General features: G+C 57.7%; 2 protein-coding genes across 6 annotated transcripts in view; both read right to left on the bottom strand.

Annotated features, from left to right (window-relative positions):
• Positions 1-1,468: 1,468 nt before the first annotated feature.
• Positions 1,469-22,557, bottom strand: MSANTD1 (Myb/SANT DNA binding domain containing 1). 5 transcript variants are annotated; one of them, XR_014023356.1, is made up of 7 exons: positions 22,423-22,557; positions 16,413-16,498; positions 14,679-14,732; positions 13,583-13,847; positions 9,887-10,162; positions 7,280-8,171; positions 1,469-5,939 (listed from the first exon to the last, which is right to left on the bottom strand). XR_014023356.1 is itself a non-coding variant. In XM_081304715.1 (6 exons), the coding sequence occupies exons 2-6, from the start codon at positions 16,426-16,428 to the stop codon at positions 7,931-7,933; spliced, it is 852 nt and encodes a 283-aa protein (XP_081160841.1). In that variant the 5' UTR covers positions 16,429-16,498; positions 22,423-22,557; the 3' UTR covers positions 1,469-7,930. The 5 variants fall into 5 exon arrangements, 4 of the variants coding, with proteins under 4 accessions (XP_081160841.1, XP_081160842.1, XP_081160843.1 ...); XM_081304715.1 differs by having other exon boundaries at positions 1,469-8,171; XM_081304716.1 differs by lacking the exon at positions 22,423-22,557 and adding an exon at positions 17,675-17,787 and having other exon boundaries at positions 1,469-8,171.
• The window catches only part of HTT (huntingtin), a 145,896-nt gene continuing 142,062 nt past the window's right edge, over positions 18,766-22,599 (bottom strand). The window contains exon 67 of the mRNA XM_081304714.1: positions 18,766-22,558. Within this exon, the coding sequence (XP_081160840.1) occupies positions 22,345-22,558 (214 nt within the window). The 3' untranslated portion in view covers positions 18,766-22,344. The remainder of the gene's footprint in view (positions 22,559-22,599) is intronic.

Below are 22,599 nucleotides of genomic sequence, written 5' to 3'. Positions count from 1 at the left end.
CTGTCAGAACAGACGCCAGGGTTACATATCCTTCTAAAGTTCTTCTAGAAGTTCTCCACATTTAACATTCAGACCTTCAGTTCACCTGAAGCCAACGTGGTGTGAGCCATGAGCAGCTCACCCTGGTCTTCCTGCAGGGGCACCCATGCGGTCGCTCTCGGTGAGCATGGGCGACCCTGGCACTCATGGTGAATGCAAAGCTCTGGACGGCCTCTCCCACCCACTCCCAGGCTACTTGGTGGGCTTGCCCCTGGTCCCCACAGCCCTGACCCTGAGAGGCAGGTGCTGAAGGAGTCTCGCTGCTGGCCAGCCACCCTGGGCTGCTCCTCTTCTACCTTCCTCCACAGACGCCAACTCCTTTCCTTGCCCCTCTTGGGGTCTCACTTGCCCACTGACTTAGGGCTCCACATGCCCTTTTTACCCTGCACAGGGGCAGGGTGGGGCCCTCATGGGCCTCCCTTCCCTGGAGATGCCCACTTGTTCATGGCATTGGACACCTGCCAGCTGTCTCACTTAGAATCTCCACATTTATCCTTCTGTTGGAGATATTGGTGCAAGGCTTGAATTGGCTCATAATGTGAATGGGGGCACTTTTGTCTTTTTGAACCATGTGAGAGAGTTTGTTATTTCGACTTTCTTTTTTAGTGAGGATGAAGCCAGGGGTGCTGTACCACTGAGCTGCACCCAGTCATTCCTATTTTGGTAGAGAGTTTGGCTAAGTGCTGACTTACTCCAGAGTTGGCCTGGAACTTGCCCTCCTTCTGCCTCGGCCTCCCAAGTCGCTGGGATGACAAGTGTGTGCCACTGGCCCTGGCCTTAAGATCCAAGTTATTTTAAAGAATATCTTGGGGCTGGGGATGTGGCTCAAGCGGTAGCGCGCTCGCCTGGCATGCGTGCGGCCCGGGTTCGATCCTCAGCACCACATACAAACAAAGATGTTGTGTCTGCCAATAACTAAAAAATAAATATTAAAAAAAATTTAAAAAAAAAGAATATCTTGAAAAATGAACAATGAAGAGTACCTCGGGAAGGCATTTTGACATCTGTTAAAATCTGAATGTATCTTCCTTGATACAGCAATTCTCTATGCTGAATTCATGGCATAAAAATATTTGCTATAGATTCCTCAAGAAATTAAACCTAGATTCCACATGATCTAGCAACTCCACCTGTGAATGTACCCAAAAAACTGCGAGCAGGGACTCAAAAGGTATTTGCACACCATGTGCAGGCAGCATGGTCACCTAACCAGAGCCGGGAGCTGGAAGCAGCCGAGAGCTCACGGGGACGGGATGGGCGTCCAGCCCCCGAAGGGGAGTGCAGGAAGCTGAGGCTGTGCGTGGAGGGCAAATCCCACACTGTCCAGTGGTCAGTGCTTCTGCGTGGGAGGACGATGGCGCTGGGGGCGGCGCCCAGAGCCGTGATGCTGCGCTTAGTGATTTGAACAGTACATTTTTATTGTGTTTTACCAAAATTAAAAAAAAATGGGAAGATGCTGAGGTCTTAGGACCCCAAAACAAGTCTTAAAATCAAAAGCACTGTGGAAAGTTGGGTCATCCCACATCTCAAGACTTGGCCATGCGATGCTGCGGGTGACACTGGGCGGGGGGAGGCGGACGGCCACCGTGGCACAGGCGGTGCGCAGGCCTCCGTGCCGCCCGGCGCAGGCTTTCTAGAAGGAGCTCAGGAAGGAGAACCACCCCGACGGCACCGCGAGGCCAGGGGCGTGAGAAGTCCATCGGCCGCTCCCTGCGAGCCGCTCTCCCAGATGGGACTTTCCCTTTCCTGAGCTTCGAGATTCCCTCCAGTTGACAGCAGTATGGGTTCTGAAGGGCGCACAAGTCCACCCTGCGACAGCCACTGCACCGCTGCTCGCTGATGTGGCTGCCACTCAAGGTGCAGGAGGAGGGCGTCCAGGCTCCCCCATGGGTGGCACCTCGCTAAGCACCCGGCAACCCAGGCATGAGGCAGACCGTGGCCATTAGGAGGTCGCTTGGCGAGATGGCCTGCCAGTCCTGCTCGTGGATGTGGCCCAGGGCTCACTGAGCAGGCTCTGGCAGGAAGGGGCGCAGGAAGGTGGGAGCCACGGTGCTCAGAGGATGGAAGCCCAGGCTCAGAAGTACACAGGGCCAAAATCTGTTTTCCAGAGAACAGGGATGGCCAAAGATGGTGTGGCTTGGTTCACAGCTGCAGGTACCTCTGTGGTCCCTGGTTAAGGCCATCAGGGACCCCAGGAATGACCCCTCTGGCAGGCACTGTGAGCACCCAGCTCCCCAGACCAAGGGCAGCCCAGAGCCACTGTGGTCTTTTTTTGCCCTGGGTTCCTTAGCTGAGGCCTGAGGGTCACTTGGAAAAAGGGTCAGAGGAGGCACTCAAACAAGGTCTCTAGGGCTGCCCTTTGTTTGGAGGGTGTAGAGAGCAAATCCTGATGTGACCTAGGCCACAGACACAATCCTAATGCCCCAAGGTCACTGGCTCCACATTTTCTCCCCTCCGTGTGTGTAGCTTCCCCAGGTCTGACCTGCACAGGGGAAAACAGAGTTCTGGTGGGAGATGACATGACCAGTCCCTGGAGGCTCTCCACTGTGTAGAGCCAGGTTGCGATGGGCCTCAGAGAAGGAAGCTGAATGAGTGCGTGGCAAGACACACAGGAGGGCAGGGTGGGCCCAGGCAGGGCCCAGGTGCTGGAGCAGGGGCTGCTGCAGGAAGCCAGCCTCCTCGCCAATGGGGCCCTGTCCCCTGCAACACCTCCACCCAGCAGTGCCCGAGGTGCACAAGGCTACATGCCCAGCTGTGGCACAACTTGGCTTCATCTGGGGGGCAGGCCTCCCACTGGCCTTTCCTGTGGGAGGTCCTCATGCTCTGGATGCGCAGCCAACGTCTACCAGATCCCTCCGGGTGGGCCTGGGCTAGAACCCCACGGAGCAGTCAGGAGACGCTGCTGCATTCTGCGTCCAGCCGTCACCGCGGGCAGAGCCCATGGGGTGTGGGAATGCGGGCGTCCCTCCATCCTGGCCAGTGAAGGCCTGTGCCAGGGAGACCCTTCTCGTGACACCAGATGCCTCCCCTGGAAGCCCCCCACCTGGGGCCTCAGCTGTCACCTGGCTATTGGCCCTGGGGGCCAGTGATCCTGGTGGAGAGCAGGGCTTCATGTCAAGGCCCACCCCACCTGTTTCCTGGCAGAGAGGATGAGCCCCCTCCACCTTGAAGCTCTCAGTGCTGAGATCAGGTGGCTCCTCCCCCATCCCCAATCTGCTAAGAAGCCATGTGACAGTGGCCACCTCCCACTGCACTCCAGGACACACAGGGCTCCCACCCTGCCGCTTCCTGTGGCTCTAGAGCACTGACCTGCTAAACTGCTAACGGATTTACTTACTGCAGTCACTGCCTGTTAAGCCCCACTGACTATAAACTCTAAGGAGAGGACTTTATGACCCTGTCCCCAGTGCCTAGGACATGGCAGGGGGGCCATCAAAATGGTGGGGTAGAGGAGAAAGAGCCATCCGGGGGCCTACTCCACCGCCCTCTGGGAGGAAAACATGTGGACACACTGCAGAGGGGGTCCCTGTGGGCTCCTTCTGCCAAGGAGGCAGCGTGTGGCATTTGGTTTGAACAGGCCACAACATGGACTCCTGCCCAGAGGGTCACCAAGTCCACAGCCATCTTCGTAAAAACCTGAGCTGGTCTCTTGATCTTCACTGAGTGGCTTCTGATGGCCCAGAGGTCTGAGGAGCCTTGCAGCACCAGGCTCCGGGGGCCGTCCTTGTCCCCCCACCTGCAGCAGCACATGCCAGTTTCTCTTAAGAATGTCTTGGAGAAGGCAGCACTAGGCCTTGGCCTTTGAGGTTCCATGTGACCAAGCAGAAAGTGTCGTGAAGCGCCAGTGAGAGTGGGTGGAGGTGAGCGTGTGCGTAGCAGTGGGGGCTGCCTGCCAGGAGCAGGTACCACAGACACAATGGGATCCCACAGACGCAAGTGGCAGACTGGGTGTTCTGCCATGGGCATCTGGCAGATACCGTCTTGAAAATGGGCCTGTCCCCCAAGGGAGTCAACTGGCAGCATTTACCAGTGACGAAATCTCAACTTTCATGCAAAAATCAGAATTCTGAAAAACTTGTCCCCACCAGGAGCTTGGAACTTCCCTACTTGCAGGCTTCTCTGCGGGGACCCATGGTGACATCAGCAAACGTGATTGATGCTGCTGGGTGAATTGTGTTGGTGTCAGGAAGATGCCCGTCGCAGTGAGTCACAAAGCCACAGTGGCAGTCACTGAAGGGCAGGTGGCAGGCAGATCATAAGGACGCAGAAGGCAGGTGGTGGCGGTGGCTGCAGAGGCCTCAGCTGCATGTGAAGAACACACTCCCGAGTTCCGCCTCACAGCCTCTGCGCCCGGTTCTTTCTCTGTCTTCTCCGGTTCTTTCCCTGGACACTGGTTTCTGAGTCACTCCAGACGCAGCCCAACAGTGCCCAAGCAGGTGGTGCAGGTGGCCCAGGTGGCTTTCCTGAAGAGCAGTGCCACTCTCTCCTCTCACCAAAACCTTCTTGTTTGGGAAAATATATTTTTCACAGAATTGTTACCAGTGTGACATCATGGTTCATTGTTATCTTGAAATGAATAAATGTCTTTCAAATATCTAGTCTAATTTCTAACAAAGTCTACTAACAGGCATCCACCTTGGTAGTTGGAACCCCCAGGCAAAGTCCTTTGGTGTCTCTGATCATTTTTCAAGTTGCGAGGGGTAGAGGTTGGAGTCAGGCAGCGGATTCAGGAGTGGAGCTGCTGGGCGGAGACTGCCACGGGCTCCCCCTTCTTGTTCCTGCCCAGGCCCAGCCAAGCTCTCAGCAGGCCGTGGCTCCTCGGGTCTCAGTTTGCAGGTCTGTACTCCTCAGGAGGCCGAGCATGTCTTCACACAGAGCTTGTTCTCACACAGAGCTTGTTCTCTAACTTCGGGCCCCCTTCTTTTTTCATATGAATTTAAACATAATTTCATCCATTTCACAACAACAGTGTGGTTGAGCATGCAGCTGGAATTGCATCAGTGACATGATGCCGCGTGCAGAGCTGGGCCCTGGGTAGCCACACGGTCCTGTGTGCTGCTGGTCAGGCTCACTCTCAGGTTTCTCCTGCTTTGAGTCACAACTCCAAATGGAACATATCTTCTCCTTTTCAATAGGCTTCAGCTGGTTTAAAGAGCTTTTGATCTTTTGTATTTTTAGTTTTCTGGGTCTACAAAAATATCATATGAAAATAAAGGTAATTTTCACTTCATTCCATCTCTCATTCTGCTTATTTTGTTTACTTATCTTCATGCATTTGCTGTAAATGTCACAGCAACATAAATAACAAAGGTGGGAGTGAGGATGTCTGCCGAGTTCCTGATTTGAGTTTCAGTGCCGACATGCTGGGATGCTGGATCTCATTAAACATTGCAGCATTCGCTGACAGACTTCTCCTCAGTGGACCAACAACCAAAGAAGACTGAGAAGTGTCACAGGCACACTGTGGAAGGCGCAGCTCTGGGTGCAGGACAGTCAAGTCCTACAAGGACTTCAAGGACTCTACTCCAGCTTGGGAAGGGGGCAGCACCTTGTGCAACTGAGCAGGAGCCCCAGACTCTGCTCAGACAGCAGAAGAAGGATGCAGAGACTCCTGAACATAAGCTCAAGGATGTCAATCTAGTACTGGAACCAGCCCTGCAGGGACTGAAGCAGCAATGTGTGGTGGCCACGTGGAGGAGTCTCAGGTATAACAGAGAAGCTTGATCAGCCACCTCTTGCAGGAGCTTGGCCACCCTGTAGGGCCACAGGAGATCGGGGTGTGGTCTCAGCACCCTCCCTGGCTGTTCCCTCTTGAAGGCTTGAAGCTGCTCTTCCTCTAGTGAGAATCAGGAACCATGGCCAGTCCATGGGAGCTGCTGGCCTGCGTCAGTGGTCAGCAGCTGGAGGGCAAGCAGGTATACATGGGCAGGTCACTGGGTGTCCATGGGTAAGTCCCCAGCACCGAGGGCTACATAAGCACTGAGCATGTCTATTTCATGAATTCTTAGAGTTGTGTTTTGCAGGTAGACCTGAGCTACCAATGAGCCAGGGCAGGCTCCCAAGTTCAGGTCTCCAACAGACATCTCCAATCTCCTGTCCTCTAGAGCCCCCTCTCTGCTTCCCAGGAAATAGTTGGAGCTGCTTGTGCTGCATGAGCCAACTGCATGCACCACTCCCTGGCTAGAGAGGCAGCGGTACCACATTCGCAGCTGGAAAATGACTCTGATGGGGATATTTACACTACAGATCATCAGCAAGTGCTGCACTGCCCCAGGACAGGGCTGGCGGGGTGCTCCCTGAGTCCACAGCAAAGGGGCCCAGAAAACTGCTCATCTACTCAGCACCCATGCCACCTCCCCCAGTTGGCCTGGGCTGACCTCTGTACCGCCTGACCACCGGCTGGTCCCACACCCCCTTGCCTGGCTGACTTCCAGGTTCAGGGAGGGTCAGGAAAGCGGGTGGTCTCACACCAGAATGACAGTGGCAGAGCCTGGCAGAGCCCGCCTCCACTCCTATCCCCAGCAATCTGCTCACCAGCAACCAGAAAGGCCTTTTTCTTGGTACTGAAAGTTGAACCCAGGGGCACTCTAACTCTGAGCTACATCTGAGCCCTTTTTATTTTGAGACAAGTTCTCACCAATTGCTGAGATTGTCCTCAAACTTGTGATACTGCTGCCTCAGATTCCCAATTTGCTGGGATCACTGGCATGTGTTACTGCACCCAGCCAAAGAGCACTTTTCCAAACCACAAGGCAAATCCTGTCACTTGCCTGCTGACCCACCACACAGAACCCTGTCCCGTCTGGGAAGGACCAGGAAGCAATCTGCCTAGTTCTAGGGGATAAATCAAACAGGCCTGGTCCCAGACTCCCATGCAGCCATGATGACCAAAGCCAAATCCTAGTAAATGACACAGGTTAATTCAGCCAAGGGTTTCTAGAAAGAACTGCTCAACTGGTGCAAGGCCAGAGGCAGTGCAGCAAGCTGGCCACTGGGGCTGCCTTGGCCCCAAGCCCCCCCGCACTGCAGAGGTCAGATCCACAGCTGTAGCAGCTGACAACTCAGAATGCACTTGAAAAACACCAGCAGTGCCCCGGCAGGCACACAACCAAGTGGCCCAGCTGCAGGTGGCCTGCCTCTGTCTGCCCGGGGCTTGCTCTGGCCACCCCCCACCTCTGGGTTCTTGCACTGGCTCTTTGCTGCGCAGACTGTCCTCCAGTACGAGGTCCTGGCTCCTCACCTGGCCGACCTCACCTGCAGCACTGGCCAGTCTGCAGCTGCTCCTCTGTTGACTGAAGTGGGAGTGTCTTACCAGGCGACCTCCAGGGTCCAGAAGAGCAGTAAGGCAGGCCTGCAAGCAGCCTGTTCCTTGTATTGGTGTTGTTGCTAAGGAGGTGGCCGTGACATCTGGCCACCGAAGGCAGCGCAGCCCTGTGCATCTGCCTTGGGGTTAGAGATACCTCAGGGCAGATGCAGCAGGTCCAGGAGAGCGCGCATGGGCACCAGCCCACCCTGACCTATCTCCACTTGCTTTCCTTTGCAGGACAGATCAACCTGGTGTGGGCCTTCCACGCCAGAGAAAGTGAGCTCTGCTTCCAGGCAATAGTGAAAAGTACACATTTAATATCAAAAGCCATTTCAGGTATCATCGATAAGACTACCGTGGAGGGTGGGTTCTAGACACTCTTACTAGGAGTGACCTGAGAGTCCCTGGTCTTGTCCAAGGAAGGACATTAATGCTGGAGATAGATAGGGGTCAAATGATTGCCCAGGGCCCATGGGGTCCTCATCAGGGACATCCCTACCAGGGGCAGCCCCTGGAGGCCGAGTGGAAGCCTGTCCCCTCCGCAGGACCCTGCTGCCCAGCTGCGGCCTGGCGGTTGCAAACGGCCTAGCCGCTGGACTTGGCGATGATCTTCTCCAGCAGGCTCATCATGCGCTCCTGCAGCTGCAGGCTCTGCACCTGCAGGATGTTCTGCTGGTCCAGCACGCGCCGCACCTCGCGGCAGGTCTCCTCCATGGCGCGGCTCAGCCTCCGTTGTTCCTCCAACATGGCCTCCAGCAGCCGCAGCTTCTTCTTCTGCAGGTGGCAGCTCTGCACCTTGCGCTTCTTCACTGGCCGCTCCTCTGACCTGCAAGGAGTGCCGCTGTGGGAGGCTGGCCAGAGACCCCCGCCCACCCTGAAGGACAAGTAGGGTCTCCCAGGCCCTAGGAGCAGAGCCCCTGCTCAGGCCCCCAAGCCCACACATGTGAGGAGGGGCTGGAGCCCACCCACCACGACAGTGGGTTGGTAATGGGGTCAGAGGCACCCAGGCCTGGAAACCAGCAGGCAACCCATGATGGTCCACAGCCGAGGTCTGGGGAAGGTGAGTGTTCTGGGCTGTGAAGGGCACACGGCCATGAGAGCACCAAGCCCTCTAAGCTAGGCAGGCAGGAGGCCCAGCCCCAGGGAGAGATGGAGGCTGGGTGTGTGGGGGTGCTGAGAAGTATGTGGCCTCCGTGCTCCTATAGGGAAGCTGGACACTATCAGACCCAGCTGGCCGTGCACAGGTGGGAAACGGGTCCTAGAAGGAAGGGCCTGAGGCTGGAGACCCCTCCCACTCCCAGCAGCATGGAGAGGGGACCAGCGTGCTGAGGGAGACAGGGGGACAGACAGCTGCAGAGGGTAGAGGCAGCCCCAGGCAGTCTAGCCTGTGGCTGTCCCACGGTGCTCTGTTGTCAGGGTGGCGGGCATTGCTGGTTAACAGGCTCGATGGAGAGCAAGGACTGCCAAGCCCCACAGACCCCAAGGCCCTGCCCTGGTGCCTACATGTCCCCAGCCTGTATGCTGTGTTCTAAGCAGAGCGGGTGACCAGCCAGCCTTGGGGATGGGAGAGTGGGGCCCCATCCCACCCGGCGTGGTGCCCCGGGCAGCCGAGTCTGGGAACTAGGCTCAATAATCCATGGGAACAATTGGCCATAAATCTCAGGCCTCTGCTAATTGGGTCTGGCTGCAGAAAGGCGTTTTTGTCTGGGATCTTCAATGAGAAGTTCCCTTCAGGGAGGGCACTGGGTGAACTGAGTAGAGCGCCCGGCACTGGGGATACTGGCCGAAGGGACCCTCCTCAGAGATGACTTCCTTGCCCTATCTGCCATCAGACAGACTTGATGAGCAGGATACGGGGAGAGACTGACTCAAGGCCACATCTTCCTACTCTTATCAACCGATCAGCTTCTACTATACCTTGGAAGCCCGTCCTAAATGTCCCCTTCTCATAAGTGGCTGCTCTGGGCTCCCTGGCCTGTCCTCCACAGGGCACCTCTCCTGGACACAGCCTGGCTGCCAGTGTCTGTGAGCACCCTGCGGGCATGGTCTCGCGGCCGACACCTTCCTGTGTTAAGTGCTGGTGGAGGGCCCGCCCACTGCCCTGGAGGCTCAGCCCTACCTTCTCAGGTGCCTGCAGGGGCAAGGGTGGGGACCAGGGTGGGCAGGGCGAGCACAGTGGGGCCAGCTTGTCCTCTCCCATGCTCCTGGCAGCCCTCTGAGGAAAACACGGACTGATCCCCATTTTACAGGGGGAGGCTGAGGCCAGAGAGGTCAAGGAACTTGCATCAGCTCCAGTGACGGAGCCGGGCGTGGAGCCGCCTGTCTGCCGACACTACAGCCCTGCTGGCCGGGGCTGGCCTGGCCTGGCCTGGAGGCAGGCACACACTGTGACTTTGGCTGAGGATACCACACCAGGAGAGCGGGCGCCCTCGCCACTCCCAGCCCCTTGCTCTGCCCAGCTGGCCTCCTGGTGCTGCCTGGGGGTAGGCAGAGGCGGGGCGGCGAGGCACCTGGTCAGAGAAGGAAGAGGGGACACACTACCTGAACTTAAGGGACAGTAAGCTGGAGGAGCTGTCGGAGCCATCGTCCTCGAAGCGGCCTTCGTAGGAGCACTGGGTATACGGTAAGTACAGAGGGGTGGACTTAGCGGACGGCGACAGAGACGCCTCGGTCTGGGACGTGGAGGGCCCCGGCTGCTGGCCGTCTGGTAGTTTGCCCTCACAGGACTCAGGGACTTTGGCCAGAATCCTATCAATGGCTAGGTAATAGGGCCAGTCCGGCGGGACGGACTCGCTATCTGTCATGCATTTTAATTTCCTGCAACGAGAGACAAGAGCCAAGGTGAGAAGCAGCTGGTCCCAGCCAGCCCGCCTGGTCCCTGGCGGGGGCACAGGGCTCCAGGACCCCAGGGAGAGCCATGCTGGGTCAGGCAGGAGCCACTCTTGACCAGTGCGGTCCTCCCCAGCAAAATCAGCCAGGCCCCAGGATGCAGGTGATACTGGACTAGGAAGAAGTGAGCTTTGGGACCTGCTTTAGATGTGAAGAGGGAAGCACACACCCTTCCTCTGGGCGTCCACAGAGGCTGGGAACTTGGGCTAGGTCCTGTTTCTCTTTGCTTTTCTGTAGTTTATAATGGCAATGAACCCACAGTACTTCTTATATGCTTTAGTCAGAAATAATAAAATATCGTAATAAGCTGTATAGTTCAAATACAGTCATAAGGTTTCATAGCGCCACAGTTTTCTGACCTCAGGGAGAGAGGACCATGGGAGCACAGGCATCCACAGCTTTGAGTCCATATCCTGTTTCCACCACTGCTATGTGAACTTGGACAGGTTCATTAACCTCTCTGAGCCTCCAGTTTTGCATCAGTAAAATGGGGATAAAGGAGTAAGCCCCTCAAGGCTGAAGGGAGGATTTAAGAAAGCCATGCCTGGTGCCTGGCACACAGGACTCTAGCACCACTCTTGCTGAACCTAGCAGGAGGTCATGCTGCGCCCTAAGCCCAGGCTGCTGCCTGAACAGCAGCCTGGGTCCAGCTCTGGAATCTGCAGTCTGACCTGAGGCAGTGGGGCAGGGCCCCTGGGCTGAGGGTCTTCACAGTGAGGCTCTGATCACCTGAGAGGCCCTGCAAGCCCCTGGATTGCAGCCTTCTGCTGGGAGGTGAGGGCTGGGAGATGGGGCCTCAGAGCAGCTGGGCAGCTCTGGCCAGGCCAAGGAAGTTGCCACAGGGTGGAGTGGGTGGGGGAAGCTCTGCCCACCAGGTCTAGCACCTCCTAAGGCCCAGGGTTCCCCACGTGTTTGCTAACCTCATCTGACCCTCGAGCCTGGTGTCACAAGTGCCCTCCCAGGGCCCACACCTGCAAAGGGGCATGCCTCCGTTTCCCACACGAGGCTGTCCGCCAGGGTGTGGCCTCTGCTGACGCTGGGCACTGGAGATGATGATCTGGCCGAATGAGTCACACCCAACAAATGGGCACAGAGCTGTAGCAGGAGGCTCCCCAAGGCCCAGGCTCCCTCCACCAAGTGGAATAGTCTCTGTGGAAAGCCAGGGATAGATCACAGGAAGGCCAGGCTGACTGTATTCCTGCCCCCAATCTACCCTGGGGGCATGGGGAAGGCAAGGCATACACTCTGGTACCCACACAGGCCTCTGCCCAGTCTCCTCCAGAGACCCCATTCTACTCCCCAGAGAAATGGGGAAAAGCCTGCCCTCAGCATGGGAGGTCCCAAATGGTATTCCGACAAATCATGCTCCACAAAACTCAGCCACCTTCTCCAACTTCCTTAGCCTGACAACTTAATATGTAAAGAGCTCTTATTAAAAAAAAAAGTCTCTGTTGTGGGGAGGCTAGGAGTGGGTAGATGAGATCTAGTCACCCAGCCAAAGCTTTGGCCAATTAAGGACTATTGTCAAGACCCTCTCCTGCTCTGGGCCTCAGTTTCCTCAGGAGCAGCCAAGGGAGAGGTGTGCATGTGCTTCTTAAACTACGAAGGCCGAGCACCCATAGCCCTGCACAGGGACTCCGAGGGAGGCTTTCAGGATAAATAATGAAGAGCCCAGCCAGACGCTGACTGGGGGAGGCCAGGGACATTGCTCCTGAAGAACTGAGTCAGAGGGAGTCTGGGGAGATAGCCAGCATGGCCGCCCACCACCTTCAGAGTCCCTGTCTCACCAGGCATGTGAACGGGCACTGTGGGGACCAGGAAGGCCAGGAAGGCCAGACTACGAGTTGCCATCCCATGCCTGTCCCAGCAGTCACCAGACTTCCTCACATCCTGGGCCCAGGGCTCAGGTTTGACATCACCTGTGCTAGGTGACTCTGATGTCAAAGACCCCAAGCAGCTGCAGGACTGTGGTTTTGGCTCCCAGGCCTGGTGGGGGACCAGGTCAGAAACAGGCCTGGGACAGGGACAGGCTCCAGACGGTCTCCTTCTGGGGCCATGAAAGCACAGCTGGAAACAGAGCCTCGTGGCCTTTGATCCATGACCCTAATGGCTCTTCCATAGCTCCCAGGGCAGCCAGGGGCCATGGGACAGGGATGGGGCTCTCCTCCAGCCTTGGTGGAGGCATCTCCCCACCTGCAAGCGGGAGGTGGGACTCCTCTCTCGCATGCAGTGTGGCTAAGGTGCTCACAGGCCAACCCGCAGGGTGCCCTCTGTCTCCAGCACCCTGGCCAGCGGAGCTCAACTACCTGCCATCCCCAGAACCTTGCGAGCCTCCTACTAGACAGCGCCCCTACCTGGGATACAGCAGGCTCTTGGGCAGCCCCAGGCTCAACCTGCAGAGACAGCTCCTGCTGTGACCTGTGCCCCTTGTTCTCACCTCCTCAAGCCCTGACCTTCACCCCATGCTGTGACTTTTACCCCACACAAAACCTCCTCATGCCCACCCATGACTCTCTAGATGGGCCAGGCCTCATGCACTGTGAGGTCTGTGGTATGGGGCCACAACTGCTCCCTCTTGGATGCCAGAGCCACCCCAGGCCTAGGAGCCATCTTTGGTCCCCACCTGCAGTCCCCTCTAAGGTCCCCTCCAACTACCGGCCAGGGACAGTCAGCCTGGGATGTGACAGTGGCAGAGATGGGGACCAGGCCTGGGGACTCCCAGTCAGGGAGTTCAGGGGTCAGGGCTGGGCTCGACTTCTTCCACAAGTGAAGCCCTGTCCATGAACTTGGCACTGTCTGGGCACTCTGGGGTCTTCCACACCAGATCCAAATGCCGTTCTTCCCACCCTGAGGCTAGCTCCGTGCTGGACACACAGCAGGGGCTCGTTGATGCTGAAAGTCCCTGAGCATCAGGAGGGGACAGGCCCAGGAGCTGAGCCTCCTCACTCTGGCCTCCGTTTCCCTGCTGGGCTTGGGGGCCGTGGAAGGGTGGTTCAAGCCTGGCTGACAGCCTGTCGACACTGGCCAGGGTGAGAGGGGGTTGGTCAGGTGGGTGATGCCTGCACGAGGTGTCCACCTCTGAGGCATGGTGGGGCAGTGAGCAGGTCCAACGTGTGTCCCTGGAGCTGCGGCCCGGCACCAAGCCCAGACTCAGGAAGCTGAAAGCACTCCCAGCCCAGCCGCCCTGAGATTTCCTGACCAGCTTTCTGCCCTTGCGGGGCCTCAGTTTTCCCGTTTCCCAATGGGAGGTTGCACAGGTGGTTTCTGAAGGCCATCTCTTCCCACAGGGCCCAAGTGACAGGTAGGCCCCCGGCCAGGCCACATGTCCTCCCACCCAGAGGAGCCCACCTGTACTGGAAGGTCATGTTGGTGATCTTGATCTTGATCTCCTCTCCCAGCCTGCGCTCGCCGGTCATCTCAAAGAGCTTGCTGGCCATCTTCTCATACACCTTGGCGTTGCGCTTAGTCTGCTTCAGCTCCTCGAAGAACTCCTCCCAGACGAGCATGAGGCCACGCATCTCCGCGTCCGTCCAGTTGCGGGCCCTCCGGTGCTTCTCCGTCTGGGGAGACACGAGGTAGCCGGGCACTTCGGCTGCTGCCATGCTGGAGGCACCTGCGGGGAGGAGGATGGCGCTCAGGTGGGGCCCCAGGCCCGTCCCACACACCATGGGCGGGAGGCACCGCAATCACTCGCTTGAGGCAGCTCCGCGCTCAAAATGGGGCCTACGTCTGACAGGCAGGAATTTAGTTAAAAGCTTTTAAACGGGAAACGTCATTTTGATGTCACGTTTCCATAGCAACAGAGCAACTGCATAAGCTACAACAACAGAAACCTTTTAACTGAAAGCGCAGGAATCGGGGCCGTGCTGACGGGCCATCAATATTGTAGCAAGCCAGCGGCTGGGCCCAAACCCAGCGGCCAGGCGGCCAGCCCTGCCTGCTTCTTGCCTGGCCCTTGGGCCATGCAGAGAGGTGTTCCAGTCATGCTGGCCAAGCTACCAAAGGCAAGGTCCGGGCAGCAGCCCCCACCTCAGCCCCACCTGGCTCATAGAGGCCAGGAGTCCAGGGAAGTCCAGGATGGGCCATGGGAAGACTGTCAAAATGGAGGCATGGTGGGGGAAGGAGAGGAGAGATAGGCAGACAGGGAGCCTGCGATCCCCGGTGCTGACTGACGAAGTGGCTGCTGGTGCTGGGGGTTCCTTGGCTGAGAGACCCTCACACTTAGGAGGGCCCTGTCAGGTAGAAGTGAGGGTGGGTCCCTGGTCTTGAGGACCAGCACTTCTCAAGAGACCCTGCCTCTCCTGTCATTTGCTCCTTGCTTCTCTTGCTCCACCCACCAAACACCCTGGGCCTCAGGTCACGTGGGCACTGGGAACCCAGGCTGCTCAGAGCCAAGCCCTGCCCTTAGTGCAGGTCAGGGGTACACGGACACTGACCGACTGACCTTTAGCATAGGCTGGTTTGAGGGCAGCACTGGATAGCGAAGGCAAGTCCTGTACTGAGAGATGAGGAAGAGCCACTGAAAAGCTGGCAACGTCCAGAGGACAATCACTGGAAAGAGCTGGGTGGGGCAAGGGCAGCAAGGCAAGGTGGGCCTGGAGCGTGTCAATGGGCAGGGAGACAGATGGTGCAGTGTGGGAAGGCAGGGCCAGCCCGGGGAGCGGGCTTCTGTCCCTGTGGGGCTGAGCGACTGAAACGCCAGGAGGAGTGAGCAGGCCCCTCAGCCTCAGGAGCCAGGAGGCAGGGGTGGTGGAGCTGGGGGTCTGCAGAGGGGATCCGTGTCACCTCAGGGTGCCGGTGGCTGACTCCATGGAGCTCAAGGCCCCTCTGCTGGACAGCCCACGGTGGACATGGTACCAGCCTGATTCGATGTCCACTGGCCCAGTGCACCCCTGCTGGTCTTTTCCGGCCCCTGTGCCAAGGCTGAAAGAGCAGCAGAATGCTGACCAGACAGGAGGGCTGAGCCTGGAGGAGGCACTGTCTGCACACAGGCAACCCCAGGAGGAGGGCAGCTGGGGTGCCTGACCCCACTGTCCTGCCCAGCATGGAGGCAGTACAGGATGCAGCCAGAAGGGAAGGGCCTGGGAGGGCAGCAGGGTGCCCGGGGAGCCCGAGAGCTCCTGTACTCCCTTCACAGACCTAAGCCACTACCTGGCCTAGGCATCAGCTCTGGGGCCCAGCTGACCCTCTTTCTCTCTGGGCCCTGGGTGTCATCTGGAGATCCAGGGACACTGTCTCTACCCGCTGGCTGTGCGGTGCTCCCCAGGGAGGTTCACAACTGCTGCACTCCTCCCATAGGGGCACCCATGAGAGACCTCTAAGCCCACTCTCTGCCACGTTCAGCCATACTGCTGGCCTGACGGCTTGCTGCTGCCCCTAGTATCCAGCTCCCAGAGCTCTCAGGAGCACTGGCAGAGGGCCCAGAGGCCCGCTCCTCCAGGCAGCGGCTCCTGCAGACTCAGGGTCTGTCCCTTCTGAGGGGGTCCACTCCACTGCCTTTCCCAGTCTTTCTCCAAGGGCGGAGGTGGGGGCAGGAACTGCAGTCCAGGCAGGCAGCTTTTGACTCCATTCCACTGATTCGCATGACCTTTCTTGACAACGTCCCTCAACCTGTCTCCTCATCTCTGTAGTGGGAAGGACAGGACCTGGCTGGATGACTCTCAGTCACCCAGAAGGCCTCTGGTACAGCCCCTCCAAGCCCCTGAGGACAAGGGGCCCTGCTGCCATCTCCCCGCCCCTTCTCTGAATCTCCTCAGAGCTTCTGGAGAACACAGAACTTGGTGTGCTGTCCTGAGGGACAGCTGCTGGCCACCAGGTGTCACTGCTGTGCTCAGAGCCCAGCAGCCAGACTGCTCCAGAGAGGAAGCTACATCCTCAGCTTGCCCAAGTCCCAGTGGGCACAGGGTGGCAGAGCCACCCTAGCAGGAGCTACCCTATAGCTAACCATACTCTAGGTGGCACCTTCAAGTGGTGAGGGTGGGCTTCACCTTCTCTTCTCAGACCTAGGGTGCATTGGAAACCTTGGATAGGGTGTTCTCTGGGGCTACTTCTGGAAGAAGCAACCTTGCCTGAACCCTGAAGGACAAGAATGAACTGGGCTGGTCAAGTCAGGTGGGCCAAGCCCCAGCTGTCCCTGCTAAGTGGCTCCATCTGTCTCCTGAGGGGAGGGGCTCCATACCTTGGCAGAGTTGCATGGCCCGCTGGGACCCTCAGTCACTGTGGGATCAGGAGTCAGAGGGCCTAGGGCTGGGCACCCAGCAGCACCTGCAGGGGAGAGGGTGCAGGTCAGGCCTCAGCTGGAGCACCCCTAGGAGGCCGAGGCACAAGGTGTGGGTCCACGCTGGTCCTGCTGTGCATAGGCAAGGCCCACCTCTCTGATCTTCCTTCTACAGGAGGTGGCGGGGCCCAGCCCCCAGGCACATTTCATTAGCATCTAGGGTACAGGTGCTGCTTAGCCTGGCAAGCTGCGGGAAGCCAGACCCACCCAGAGGATCAGCAGGGCTTGTCCCAAGTGAAGCCCAGAGCAGGAAGTACATAACCCATGGGGAGAATCTGGAGGTTGAAGGATTCAGAACTTGGCAAAGGCCAGGAAGCACCAGGAGTGTGTGGGTGTGGTGGGGTACATGAATGTAGTCCCTAGGGGGCAGATGGAAGGGCCGAGGCCACAGGTCCTTGAGCACTTGAGGAACTCTAGGAAGGGAGGGAAGAGGTGAACCAACAGTGGCGGGTGGGAAGGGTCAGATCCCCCTCAGGTCTAGTGAGCCCCAGTAGCTCCTGGGGCCTGGCTGCCGATCCCAGGGTGCACGACACTGAGCCTGTGGGTCTGGCTCATGTCCTGGGCATTGCACTTTTTCCTCATGCCAACGAGGAACACAGACCCATAACTTTTAGCCCTCTTCTGCACTCGACAGGCCCCTGCCCTGAACCAACAGCTCCACCAGGTACCCAAGGGTCAAATGCCCGTCTCCTAGGTGGGACTGAGAGTCCTGTCTCTGCTAGGCTGTGACAGGAAGGGAAGAGCAAGCTGTGAGGCTGAAGGTCTTGCAGACTTCAAAGAGCTGGGCCCCCTCTGTCCACAGGCCCCTGGACCACGGACCATGCTGCTTACAGGCCAGCCTCGGGGCCCCCACCACTGTGCTGCCCAAGCGGGGTTCCCTGTCCCGGTTTGGCTGTCACCCCATTCCAAGGCAGGACCCAGCTACCCTGGCCACTTGGCTCATCCACTGGGCAGGGTTAGTAAGTCTCCCTCTTTGGGAGACTACTTCAGAGAGCTTTGTGGAACAAAGCCAGCTACAGCTGGAAATGGGTGCCACTGGAGGCAGACAGGGCGGTCCCCAGGACTTCCAAGCCCTCAGAGCTCCCACAAGCAGATGGGCAGGGCACGCTGTGGAGAGGGAGAGAGGGTGGCGGCAGGTTCTCCTCTGCTTAGGTGGTACACACATGGGGGCTCCTGCTCAGCTCCACTGGTCTGGAAACACCAGCCATGCCAGGTATGCCAAGGACCGTCCTGTTTTCACCCAAACAATGGTGGTTCAGTGAGGAATAGGGTGCTTGGTTTCCCTGAAATGAGCAGAACTTAGTAAGTTTCAAAGGGTGAGGCCATCAGGGACCCTGGAGTTGTCACTGAGATTCAGGGCGTTGAAGTGACTCCAACTAACACTCAGTGCAACTGAGGGAAGAAAGAGCCTGGGTGGGGCCATCCACCAGGCCATCTGTGCTGAGAAAGGGGATTCCGCCTAGAACAAGCAGGTGCCGCCCGGTCCTGAGCTGAAAGGTCCTTGTGGTCTCTCCTGGAAACAACTGCAGGGCCTGCTCTGCGGAGGAACAGGGGGACGACGCCTGACAGCGAGCTGGAACCACACGGACCTTTGGTGAACACTCGTGCAACTGACCACCTTGCTCAGGGCAACCCACAACCCAAGATCACCACCACACTGACCACCAAGGCTCCAGAGGAGGTCCCAGCCAAGAAGGAACGAGTCCCTGTAGAGCTAAGCAGAGACGTCCTGGGGAGGAGGAATTTCAAATGGGAAGGACTTACAAGCTAAAAAGGTTGGGAGGGGCACTGCAGACATGGTGGCCAAGCCAGGCCAGGGGAGAACAGCTGTGCTGGGGGACAGCAGGGTGCAGCTGGGACAGGACATCAGTGACCAAGGGGGCAAAAGGGTCAGTGAGGCCATGAGGGGACACCAAAGCCAAGGTTGTGTGAGGACACAGATCTTGCCACCCCTCTAGTGCACTGAAGCCAAATGTGGAGCAGAAACAGGGACACACCTGAGGTTCCTACCCAACAAGCACACGGTCCTACCCACTGCCAGAGCTTTAGAAGTCCATGTCTGCTAGGCAGGGAGCCGGCTGCACCATGGCCTGCGGGTTCCCTGTCGGAGGCACCCATCACATGTGGACCTGGCTCCACAGTGTCTGCTGACTACTGGGAGGCTGTCAGCACTGACCCCTGGAGAAGAGAGGGACAGTTTCCTCAACCCTGGAGAGCAAGTTCTCAATGAGCAAAGCAGGCTTCACACAGCAAATGTGAATGGTTTCATTGTTCCTTTAATTGGATATACAATTTTTGCAGCAGTTTAAAAAATGTAAATATACATCTCACATCAGTCCTTCCTCTCGGCAGTGCACAGTCAGGTCTGGGCTGGGCTCCAGGACTGGCCCATCACTGCCCTGTTGGCCCAGCAGAGCCCACAACGTGAACAGCAGGCCCGATGGAGGCCCTAGACGGGAGACAAACCATTGCAGGCAGGTCCCTCCATCCAGCCTGGGGCAGAGGGAAGGGGCTTGCTGGACGGTATTAAAGCACGACAGGCACAAGGGGAAGATGGCCCTGAACCTTCCGTGTCCCGTTCAGTTGTCACATGGCTCTCAGAGCAAGTCCTTCCTTCCCGGCAGCTCCAGGCCCAGTGTGGGACAGTCCTCTCTCACTTGTGCCAGCCCGCACCGCCCACCCGGCCTCAGCAACTCGAGGTCTTTTCTTTGCCCAGAGGGCAGATCTGAGTTCATCCAGGCTGGTGGCGATGGTCCCAGGCACCCAGCACAGAGGGAGGGAGGGAGGGACGAAGCCCAAGCGAGGATGCCATTTGATAGGAAGGATGCTCACAGCTAACAAGAGGAAATGAGTTCCACCCCCACAATCCCACCCGTGAGCTCATTCACTCCAGATCCCCTCACTGGGGGTGGGGGGCGCTCGGCCTCCTGGGCTACGGCTGGCGTGAACTAACTTATTGCTGAGACCCACCAGCCGAGCTCCAGGCAGGGCAGCCCCAGATCACTTGGAGGAGCTCCCCGATGGCCAAGGGGCCCTTCAGGGGAGGAGCCTTCCCTGAGGCTACATTCCGCATCTGGAGGTGTTTCCACTCCAGTCTTTCCTCCTGAAGGGCAAACGTGCAGGCCAAAAGGAGAGAACAATAAAGGGCCCTTGGCAGTTGGAAAGTCACCTCCGTATGGGGCCATCAGTGGAAGGGAGGCACATTTTTGGAGAAGAAAACATGCTTAAGTGCATTGCCAAATAATTCTACCCTGGTTTCATTAAAATCCTTCCTGATAGTACCAGCAGGAAAACAATAACCCACCCTCCCCTCAAAACCTTAACAATCAAAATGACACTTTCAACAACATTTGGAAAGCTGCAGACTAGGAGGAGCCTGATGAAGTGCAAGCCTTCTGCAGAGCTGACAGGGAGGGCGGCTTTCTGCAGTAGGGCTCCCCGAGGCCCACTCTGAGGGGCTGGAGCCACACCGCCGACTCCTCGGCAGGTCTTTAAGAAAGGTCCACCTCCAGGCAGAACGGACACTGCATTCTTGGAGGCCTTGCATATTTGTCTCGAAGTGTGTGTGTAAATAAAACTATGGGTCTGGACTTGTGCCTGTACCTGCGTACCTCTGCATGGGTGCGACAGCTTCTCTCATGGACTCCACGCACACACAGGAAGGTGTTTGGGTTGCATCGTCACCAGAGCTGGGTTTCAGATCACAGGGTAAACGTGGAGGTGGCCAACTAAACCTTGTAGAACCCAGTAGTAAAAATCCCACGGGGGTGGCCCCAAATGTCACATTCACAGTGCTACTTCTCACAAATGTAAACATCTAGCCAGGAACAGTCTCCCTCCAGTGCTTCTGCACAAGCTGCTGAACAGCCTGGGGGCGGGCAGAGCTTCTGTGGTTCCCAACTCTAGAAGGCAGGACTAGGGGACACTGGGACAAGAAATGTGAGGCCCAAATCGCTAAGGGAGAGCTGGTGACTTTCCTACTTGTCACACAGATTCTGTAGCTTCCCTTAAGATTCTCCTCTGAAACCAGATCCATTTCTACCCTTTCTGCTGCACTGGCACCAGGATGGGTGATCCCAGCGTGGGGAGGCCTCACGGTGGCTGAGGCAGTGGCTCGGATGGACTCTTCTGATGCACTGTGTGCCGTGCAACCCTGCACCCCGGCTGCCCTTTGCAGGAGAGGGAAGGAGGCTCAGGGCCTCAAGATAGCAACCCACAGACCAATGTGCAGTCAACTGACTGCACAGACTGAAAGATTTCTCCTCCTCTGCAGGCTCCAGAACACCTCCGAACGACCCCCACTTGCCACAGTAAACACCTGGAACACCAACCATCAAGAGCAATCAACCAGCACCACTGACACCAGACTAGCCAGGCTTGCCTCCTGGGAACTGGGACGCAAAGCGCCTACCTGGGCACGGCCCAGCAGCAAGCAGAGTGCTCAAAGCATGCCAGTGAGCCAAGGGCATCTCGCTGTCCAGGGTTTTCATTTCATTTCAACAGTTTGGCTATTTTAGGCCTGGAAACAGGAAGCTGGTTCAGGAACCCAGGGCCTGCGACACAAGTGGTGGCTGACGGGGATGTGGAGCTGACCAGTCACTGACCCTTCCCTCGGTACTACCTCATCCTGCCTGAGATCAAGCCCTATTCCTGGGCTGGAAGGGCCCCCACCCATGATGCGAGAAAGGGGAAGAGGTGTCTTGCAGCTGCCAAGACACTGAGCTTTGCTCTAGACCAAGGGGGGGTGGCGGGGCGGACAAGGCATAGGTCAGAGACACCCATGGGACTGCCAGGCCAGGCCCCTCGTCTGGGCCCCACTGTGCAGAAGCAGCAAGAGGTTGGCACATCCAGCACCAGTAGGCCACAGCCCGGGGCCAGCTCGGGACTGGGCTGCAGTTGTCAGAGCTGGCAATTCTGGATGCAGTGGAGGCCACTCAGAGCCAGGCAGGGTGACAGGGAAGCCACGTCCCTTATGAGTGGGAGGAGAGCTCTCCTCAGGCCTCAGAGCAGCCCCAGGAAGGACTTCTGCTGCAGACACCTGGATACCAGCACCTCCATCATTCTAACCAGATGTGAATGTGTGAAAAGGGGGGAGACGTGCAACCAAGTGCCGTCAGGAATGAGAAGAGAAGGGCACGGGAGGGACCTGCCGGCTGGAGGATTCCACTCCACGGGCGCTGTTACATGCAGCACAGCCCTCACCAAGTCACACGCTTTACACGGGCATAGGAAGAGTTACGTTAAAATTAATCTCTTTACTGATATAATTAAATTTTAAGTCCTGAGAAGAAAACAGAGAAAAGGGAGAAGGGCACTGGGCATCTGGCACCCCCAGCTCCCAGCTGCCACGCAACACAGCGCCTGTGCAGCTAGACTCCGGTGGCAGGTGCCTTGCTGGACAGGGCTGTGGGTTGCTCTTCAGGCTGCTGGCCACGTCCACCCATGGGACAGGGTGGGCTCAGGGCCAACTTGCAAGGGCAAGGACTTACATCCTGGACGCAAGGGCAGCTGTGACTTGGTGACGAGGTACAGGTGAAAGCTAGGAGAAAGACAAACACCTGGTCGACAGGCATTGCCACCAGCTGCAATGAGGACAGTGACACAGGACTCAGGCTCAACCCCACTACGCTGCATGTTCCCTGTCCAGGACCTACACTGCCAAGAGCTTCTGCCACAGGGCAAAGACACACACACGGCTGGCTGGCTGCCCGCGAGACCCAAGCCAGAGCCACGGTGCCCAAGGCAGCCCCTGAGAGACAGGGCGCTTGGTGCAGGCTCCCATAAGCCCTGGCCCCAGTGGCCACCTCTGCTTGGCCTCTGCCTCCACAGGCTCTCAGCAGGTGGTGACCTTGTGGACATTTCGCAAGCAAGTCAGCAGTCGGTGGTACGGGCTCCCCGGTGCCGCGACCACCTCAAACACAGACTGGAAAGCCCTCCGGTCGAGTTCCTCCTCTATCTGATGTTTGTAGAAGTCTGTGGCAACCAGGCAGAAAAGGTTCACGTCCACCTGCTCCAGCTTGCCCATCCTGCTGACGACGTGTGGAAGGCTGGCGGAGGAGTCAAGGGAGAACGCTGGAAAAGGTGGGGA

The sequence above is a fragment of the Spermophilus citellus genome (genome assembly GCF_964194105.1).
Source record: "Spermophilus citellus genome assembly, chromosome: 8".
In the NCBI taxonomy this organism is placed as follows: domain Eukaryota; kingdom Metazoa; phylum Chordata; class Mammalia; order Rodentia; family Sciuridae; genus Spermophilus; species Spermophilus citellus.
The sequence above is the reverse complement of the archived record's forward strand: the minus strand, read 5'-3'. Positions and strand labels throughout refer to the sequence as shown.

Coding starts and splice junctions, on each gene's coding strand:
- MSANTD1 (XM_081304715.1), bottom strand. Junction 13,848..14,678: donor CAAACCAGCCTATGCTAAAG/GTCAGTCGGTCA, acceptor TCCTCCCCGCAG/GTGCCTCCAGCATGGCAGCA. Junction 8,172..9,886: donor TTACTGTCCCTTAAGTTCAG/GTAGTGTGTCCC, acceptor CACTCCTTGCAG/GTCAGAGGAGCGGCCAGTGA.